The sequence below is a fragment of the Pleurodeles waltl genome, chromosome 3_1 (genome assembly GCF_031143425.1).
Source record: "Pleurodeles waltl isolate 20211129_DDA chromosome 3_1, aPleWal1.hap1.20221129, whole genome shotgun sequence".
Classification (NCBI taxonomy): Eukaryota; Metazoa; Chordata; class Amphibia; order Caudata; family Salamandridae; genus Pleurodeles; species Pleurodeles waltl.
The window spans coordinates 1,115,991,350-1,116,000,039 of record NC_090440.1 but is presented as its reverse complement, the minus strand read 5'-3'; the positions used below and the strand labels follow the sequence as shown (position 1 = coordinate 1,116,000,039).

General features: G+C 46.5%; 1 protein-coding gene across 1 annotated transcript; it reads left to right on the top strand.

Annotated features, from left to right (window-relative positions):
- Window positions 1-1,042: 1,042 nt before the first annotated feature.
- On the top strand, window positions 1,043-3,433 carry LOC138284999 (uncharacterized). The gene is made up of 2 exons (XM_069224399.1): window positions 1,043-2,566; window positions 3,090-3,433. The coding sequence occupies exons 1-2, from the start codon at window positions 1,437-1,439 to the stop codon at window positions 3,199-3,201; spliced, it is 1,242 nt and encodes a 413-aa protein (XP_069080500.1). The 5' UTR covers window positions 1,043-1,436; the 3' UTR covers window positions 3,202-3,433.
- Window positions 3,434-8,690: the final 5,257 nt, after the last annotated feature.

Below are 8,690 nucleotides of genomic sequence, written 5' to 3'. Positions count from 1 at the left end.
TTAAAATGGTCTGGAGCAGGTGCAGGAGGGCGTTGTTCAGTCCATTTCCCTGTAAATATGCACGTCCAGTGTCCTGCTATTGGATGGAGTTTTGTTTTGACCAATGATTTTGTGTTTCACCACTGCGCATATTAGTTGCTCAATGTTCACCAGTAGCACATGGTATGTTTTGTTCAGTTTAGCCGCCTATTGGCTTTGACATGGCATTAGCCATTACTTTCTGTATTCAGTTGAGCCGCCTATGGGCTTTGACATTGCATTAGCCATTACATTCTGTATTCTGCCTATTGGCTTTGACATGCTGTATCCAGTCTAGCCGCCTATTGGCTTTGACATTGCATTCCTATTGGCTTTGACATGATATTCAGCTCCGCTGCCTATTGGCTTTGACATGATATTATATATTGCATTTTGTATTCAGCTTAACTGCCTATTGGCTTTGACATGATATTCAGCTCCGCTGCCTATTGGCTTTGACATGATATTATACATTGCATTTTATATTCAGCTCAGCTGCCTATGGGCTTTGACATGATATAAGACATTGCATTTGATATTTAGGTTAGCTGCCTATTGCCTTTAACATGACATTGCATTTGATATTTAGGTTAGCTGCCCATTGCATTTAACGTGGAGTTAGACATTGCAGTTGAGAATAGTTCTGTATTTTTCCAAGCTGTGTTTTTGCACCAGAGAACCAAGATGTTTTGCTCTCACAGTAGACTAGACCTGATAAGAGAGAGTACATGGGCGTCGTTTCTCTTCCCTTGAGCTTGGGAACAGGAGTAGTCTTGGAGACCTGGCCAGTCTCCAAAAGGCTTGCTCAGTTTCCCAGGTCTGAGAGGAGGGGGCACACCTTTGTAACGAATGTAACAGGCTGCAGAGAGTCAGATTCGAATCTGCCGGACCTCGTGCTGGAGCTTGGCGCCAGTTGCCAGCATCCCGTGTGGGTAGATGACACTCTTTCTCGCGGCTGACAGGGGTCTCAGCTTGCAGACCTTAGAAAGATGTAGCTGTAAATAGTTCCTACACGGTGAAGTATTTGTTTTGCTTTGCATTCAATATCTTATAAATATAACCTGCTGTGTATATTGCAAACTGATATATTTTGTTTGATTAACGCGGACTTGAAAGCTACTAATTCGTCATTCATTCATAAACATTGTGGTTGGGGAAGAATAAAATAACAATAAAAGTCTTCTTTGACCTCAGAAGTGCATTTCTGTTGTGTTATGTTAGTGCTTAGAAACTAAATAAGAGGAAAGCACTACAATTGGTACCAGGAGTCGTGGGGTCGGTCATTAAGAGGTGATTAAGGGGTTTGACGAGTTAGTAGATTTCTAAGTGCACACTTTAGAAAGTGTAATTGTTTTTTGTTGTTTGGAGAATTACAGAAATTGTTTTCTGTTTGGAGAATCACAGTAGCACGGCAGACCATGTCTGAGAATACATGTGTTGATGAACTGCCTGATGGTGCTAAGAAAAACTGTGAATTGTTTTCTGTTTGGGGAATTACAGAAGAAAATGCATGTGTAGCTAAAAGGCCTGATAATGTTTTGAGAAATAATTCCTGTTGTATATATGTAGAAAACGTGTGTTTTGGAAGTAATGATGACAGAAAGGTCTGGATACCTTTATCTGCTTACAGAGAAATGCAGGAGAAATGTAGGCAGTTGGAACATGAAAATAGGAATTTACGTGAGCAAATTAGCCAGGATACGATAATTCAAAATAATGCTGAAAGTTATAAAAATGAAGAATCTTTCTTGTCCCATTCCAGTAATGAGGGGGTTAAGACAGCTCCGAGCTGCATTGAGTTTCCGTGTGAGCCAGGGTTTTTGGCAGCCAAAGTGCATTCCTTAACTGATAACACGGACGAGAATGTGATTTACAAGTTACCGTTGCAAAATGCACAAGTAAAACGAAGGATTTTAGAGCAAGACACCCCGAGTTTCATTAGTTTGTTTGATTTTTGGAAAAAGAATAGCCCTCATTTGAGAGAAATCCTAACACTTTTGTACATGGTCACTGTGAAAAATAATATGCAGCTGTGCGCGTGTGATTTGGCAAATGAAATAATGCAGACTTTAGGTTTCTGCGCAGTGCAAGAAGGAAATACTTATGTACATTTAAATCAAGAACAAGGAAAGAAAATAGTGCCCCTAGCTAGAATCATACAATGGATCTGGTACTTGCAAGACAGGGCTAGAGTACCACAGATAAAAGAATTATCAATGAAATTGTGTGCACCATTTGAATTCGTGTCTACTGAAGATAAAAAGCATGTTTGTTTTACTAATGATTCATTGACTGAAATGTTGCTTTCTGGCACAGTAGAAGAAACAGCGTTGTATAATGTGTGTCAGATTTTAAAGCAAGAGCTACGTGAGATGTGTCATTTTTATGCTGATTTTTGGTTCTTTGATAATGTTTTAGCACCTAACTGGTTCAATTACCTTGCAGATGTTAATGAGAAAAATGCAGAGAGAGAAGTGTTCACCCAGAATTCTGCCTTAGTGGGGATGGCTATGTGGGTGCCACAGAAATGTGAAAAGGCCACTTACAGGTGGGCAGAGATGAGAGAGATGCCCATTCCCCTAGATTTGATAAAAACTGTGCAGCATGCACAAAAGCAATCTGTCATGCAAGCAGTCACAGAGCAGTTGGGGAGAGGAAAGTTACCAGAACAGAAATGGCAAATTGATCAGGTTTTAGGGAAAGTGATTGCTGCAAATTACCAAGGAAAAATCGAAATTATGCTGATACCTAGAAAAGAATCTGATTCATTCATACAAATTGGAGACAGAATGGCCCAAATTGACAAAAATGCAGTGAATGGAGGTTTGGTAAAGAAGGAGTCTGCCCCAGCCCTTCTGACAGTGCAAGAAAAGGGAAGCTGTGGTGCAGCAGATAAAAACCTCAGTACTGATGTGTGGGCTGAAGCCCCAAGTGACCCTCCAGAACCTGCAGAAAATATAACAAAGGGCCCCAAAAACGTCCTGATAATAAAACAGGGAAAGAAAGAGGAAGGGTGCAGTTTAAATGAAAAATGTTATTTGCAAGAAAAGTCATACTTGTTTCTTTTGCAGATCCTACCACGTTTCGCCACTGTCCCTGAGTGCGCTGTGTGGTCCCCCTTCCGGTGTGTGCGTGTGGGGTCGGGGAAGGGACCGAATCCCCAACCTGAACCTGGCTGAGTAAAGTGCCAGCACCATGGATCCATTTTGCGCAAACTGCGCCTTCAGTTCAAGTTCAACTTGTTTGCTGTGTTTTTTTTTCCCCTCTCGTATGGAACTCTGACTTTTGCTTACCTTCCAGAAAACCTTTCAGGTGGACCGTGCACCTTTACATGAGCAGAACTCATGCCACATCAAATTGCTAACACTGTTGAATTAGAGACTCATTCAGAAAAAAAAAAAAAAAAAAAATTGCCCAGTCTTTTCAATGTAGATGTATCTGATGTGAAAGGTTATGAGATCAATGTGTTAATTCACTTCTATTGCTTTACAGGGATTGCTTTGATCATTGAAATTTGATTTGCTGATAATGTTTTTTTTTGTTTGTTTGAAATATGAGATATGTGAAACAAAAATTCATTGGTCAAAGGGCGGAATGTCCTGCTATTGGATGGAGTTTTGTTTTGACCAATGATTTTGTGTTTCACCACTGCGCATATTAGTTGCTCAATGTTCACCAGTAGCACATGGTATGTTTTGTTCAGTTTAGCCGCCTATTGGCTTTGACATGGCATTAGCCATTACTTTCTGTATTCTGCCTATTGGCTTTGACATGCTGTATCCAGTCTAGCCGCCTATTGGCTTTGACATTGCATTCCTATTGGCTTTGACATGATATTCAGCTCCGCTGCCTATTGGCTTTGACATGATATTATATATTGCATTTTGTATTCAGCTTAACTGCCTATTGGCTTTGACATGATATTCAGCTCCGCTGCCTATTGGCTTTGACATGATATTATACATTGCATTTTATATTCAGCTCAGCTGCCTATGGGCTTTGACATGATATAAGACATTGCATTTGATATTTAGGTTAGCTGCCTATTGCCTTTAACATGACATTGCATTTGATATTTAGGTTAGCTGCCCATTGCCTTTAACGTGGAGTTAGACATTGCAGTTGAGAATAGTTCTGTATTTTTCCAAGCTGTGTTTTTGCACCAGAGAACCAAGATGTTTTGCTCTCACAGTAGACTAGACCTGATAAGAGAGAGTACATGGGCGTCGTTTCTCTTCCCTTGAGCTTGGGAACAGGAGTAGTCTTGGAGACCTGGCCAGTCTCCAAAAGGCTTGCTCAGTTTCCCAGGTCTGAGAGGAGGGGGCACACCTTTGTAACGAATGTAACAGGCTGCAGAGAGTCAGATTCGAATCTGCCGGACCTCGTGCTGGAGCTTGGCGCCAGTTGCCAGCATCCCGTGTGGGTAGATGACACTCTTTCTCGCGGCTGACAGGGGTCTCAGCTTGCAGACCTTAGAAAGATGTAGCTGTAAATAGTTCCTACACGGTGAAGTATTTGTTTTGCTTTGCATTCAATATCTTATAAATATAACCTGCTGTGTATATTGCAAACTGATATATTTTGTTTGATTAACGCGGACTTGAAAGCTACTAATTCGTCATTCATTCATAAACATTGTGGTTGGGGAAGAATAAAATAACAATAAAAGTCTTCTTTGACCTCAGAAGTGCATTTCTGTTGTGTTATGTTAGTGCTTAGAAACTAAATAAGAGGAAAGCACTACATCCAGGGCTAGTGTTCTTAGGGGGAGGCAGTCAAAATGTGGGCCGTAACAGCTAGGGCTATGGTTTCAGGTTCCTCAAGTCCCAAATATGTAGCAGGCCTCATGCAGTCATCGAAATATGGCTGAAGTTTGATGTGGTGTCGCTGGGGGGTGCTAAATCCAGCCCGGCGTGCCCTCTACCTACAATTCCCAGATGGGGAGGTTGAGGAATGGGAGTCGTGTTCCCAGGCTTAACCTATGGTGTTGTTGTATAGGTGTTACTTTTTGTTTAGTGTCAGCTGTCACAGCGTGAGCTCCTGCTGTTGTGCACTGTGTTTGGCGCAGGCTCTCTCTGTGACGTGTGCTTGTAACGCCGCGCTCTGACGTCGCGTCTCTTTCTGTCCTCGTGGGTGGAACGCGCTACCGATATTCAGAGCGCCGTTCCCCGCTTTTTTTTACTCTGCTTTCTGGGAAGCATATATTTCGCTCCCGGTCGCGCGACACTTACTTGTAGCCTTTTTTCTTCTTTTGTTGTTGGTGGTGGGTTTTTTGTTGGTCCTTTTGCCTGTCTCTATCCATGTTGTGTCCATCTTGTCTTCTTTGGGATTTTGTCCCAGCATGCTCTGTTTTTTCTTTTATACTACTTTTTTTTTCCTATACTGGTCTATGGGCTTTTCCCGATCCAAGATGGTGTTACTTCCTGTTCCTGTGATGTCACTTCCCTTTTCTCAGTATATAAGTCAGTCAGTCTTGTTCCTCCTTGCGTTGCAAACACTCCTTGCGTTGCTGTTCGCTCCTGTTCTTTGTTCCTGCTTTTTGCCTTGGGAGATTTTTGCCTGTTCTTTGTTCCTGCTCTTGCCTTGGGATATTTTTGCCTGTTCTTCGTTCCTGCTTTTGCCTTGGGATATTTTTGCCTGTTCCTTTTTTCCTGCCTTGTACCCTGGATATTGCCTATTTTTGTTTCCTGTTGTCAAGTCCTGTTTTTTCTTGTTTTCCTTCAGGAGTTCCTGTTAGAGGTTTTTTCCCCCAGTGTTGAGGTTTTTCCCTCTGGGACTCCTTCTGGAGAGTACGGTCTGCTTTGGCGTAGCTTGTCAAGCGGCACCGTGGCTACTAGAAGGGGTCGCCCTTATCTGGGAATATCCACGACCTGTAGAAGACTTGGGGGGTCATTCTGACCTCGGCGGTAAAAGGCTCTTACCGCCGGTCAGAAGTCCGCCATTCTACCGCCGCGGTAAACCGCCACGGTCATTCTGACCCACAACTGCCAAACCGCCAAAAACCCGACATCCACGGAAGGCCGCCTCATCAGCGGTCAGCGATAAACTGGAGATGGCCAAACCTCCACCGTCACACCAACACAAACACGCCCATGCCATTACGACCCACGAATCCACGCGGCGGTCTTTCAACCGCGGTATTCCATTGGCGGTACACCCCGCCGCGGTCAAAATACACACACCTTTACAAAACACAGCCACATTGGACAATTCGAAATACACACACCTGATACACATACACACACCACACCCACACATCCAATCAATTATAAAACACACACCCACATCACCCACAAACCCCCACTACTAGAATTTCGGAGAGAAGGCGAGAGAGAGAGAGAGCACAGCTATCGAAAAACCCAACACACACAGGAACACAACATCATCACCCACACTACATCCACGCACAAAACACCACACACCACCACACACACCACACTCATCACCACAAACACCACCCCACACCACCCCATGGCACCCCAAAGACACCCCAGGTTCTCGGACCAAGAACTCAGGGCCATGGTGGAGGAAATAATAAGGGTAGAGCCCCAGCTATCCGGCACACAGGTGCAGCACACCACAATAGCTAGGAAGGCGGAGCTATGGCAAAGGATCGTCAACAGGGTCAACGCTGTGGGACAGCATCCCAGAAACCGGGAAGACATCCGAAAGCGCTGGAACGACCTACGGGGGAAGGTGCGGTCGATGGTGTCAAGACACAACATCGCTGTGCAGAAGACTGGCGGCGGACCCCCACCCACTCCACCCGAATTCACAGCATGGGAGCAAGAGGTCTTGAGCATCCTGAGGGCCTCGCTGGAGTAGGCGGTGGGAATGGACTCTGGTAAGTCTAATCTCAACTACCTTACCCCCCCCAAACACCAGCATGCCAACCCACACCCCCGCCCTCACCCCCAACCCCCCAGCACACATCCTCCCTGCCAATGTCTCACCAGCACAACCCACCCAACACAACCCCAATCCCTGAATGCCACCACAAACCATGGACACCCATCACCTAAGCATGACCACTGCACATACCCATCCCCCCTCACAAACCACCCTCACAACTCCTCCCACAAGGGAATGCCAGCACTGGGGGACAAGGGCACCCTCAAATCGCACGCCATGGCACACACAGAAGCAATAACCATACTCTTTTACCCCTGCAGGGCCCGAACGCCAACACACCGGCCAGGAGGGTCCAGATTTGTCCATCCCGCCCCCAGAACAGGCCCCCAGTGATGACAGCAGCTCTGTCGACCTAGAACCTGATGACCAGCCCGGACCATCGGGGACCTCTGGACAGTCGGTTCCCCACACACAGACACTGGCCACAGCAGACCCAACCCCCTCTGGGAATACCAGCACAGCTCCCACCCAGCGGGCCCATGCCTCTGTCTCCAGGACGCGTCAATCAGCGTTGTGTCCGCCACTACAGGGCACCCAGGCTGACCCACCACCCCAACAACAACAGGGACCTGGGGGCAGTGGTAGTGGGCACACCGTCCAGGGGACAGAGGCCCGGGGAAACAGGGCAACTGGGAGGGCTGCTGTGCGAGAGGGGGTTGACCGGCCCAGGGAACCCACTCTCCAAGAGGCCCTCACCGCCATCATGGGAGCATACCACCACTCCCAGGAGACGATGGCGACGGTACTGGCCAGGTTCCAGGAGATCCAGGCACAGCAGGAGGAACGGTACATGGGGTTCAGAGACGAACTCAGGAAGATCGGTACCGCAATGGGGACCATCGTCCTGGCCCTCAACCAGATAGTCACCACATTGCGGGACCATGTGGCACCCAAAAGGGCCACTGTCACCAGCCCGGACGACGAACAGCCTACCACCTCCGCCGGCGCTATTGGACAGGAGGCCCCCACACCACGACAGGCCACCAGAACCCCACCTCCTGCTGAAGATCAACCACCCCGCAAGCGGAACCTGAGATCACACATGAAGACAGAGTAGGATGCCAAGACCCCCGCCAGCAAACGATACCCCCTGATGTCATCCCACTGTCCCACATTGTCACCCTGTCCAACCTTGAACTGCTCCTGCTCCATCCTTCCACAGGCATATGGGCAATGCACCTGTGCTACTGAGAACTGGACTCTGCCATGGACATTACTCCACCCCCACCCATCACCGTTTTACTATCATGGACCTATACGCAGCACTTTAAATAAATCACCAATTGCACTTCAAATGTCAGGAGTCTGCTTGTATTCTTTACAAATGTATTACACATAACGGTGCAATAATGTTCATTTACATTGTGATGACAACATACCAGTGTCAATAAGCATTAGTCCATGGGAAAACAAAGCAGAAGTCACGCTGTGGGTCATACAGCTCTGAAAAGGGAAGGGAAAGTCAAAAATCAGTGAAAAGGAACTGGGGGAAACACAGAAAGTAGAGATGCAGGAGGCCAGAAGTAAATGTAAAATGGCGTGGGTGATTCTTACCTGTGTGCTACTGAAAATACTGTTGTATAACTGTGTCCCTGTTGTCCGTGTCGTCCCCGTCGTCTTCCTCCTCTTCACTCTCCACAGGCTCCACAGCTTTTACAACACCACCATCTGGACCATCCTCCTGCAGGAAAGGCACCTGGCGTCGCAAAGCCAGGTTGTGAAGCATACAGCAGGCCACGATGATCTGGCACACCTTCTTT

Excerpts from the sequence above, each read along its gene's own strand:
- LOC138284999 (XM_069224399.1), top strand. The coding sequence starts at position 1,437 with ATGTCTGAGAATACATGTGTTGATGAACTGCCTGATGGTGCTAAGAAA. Across the intron at positions 2,567-3,089 it reads TGTGAAAAGGCCACTTACAG|ATCCTACCACGTTTCGCCAC; the intron begins GTGGGCAGAGAT and ends TTTCTTTTGCAG.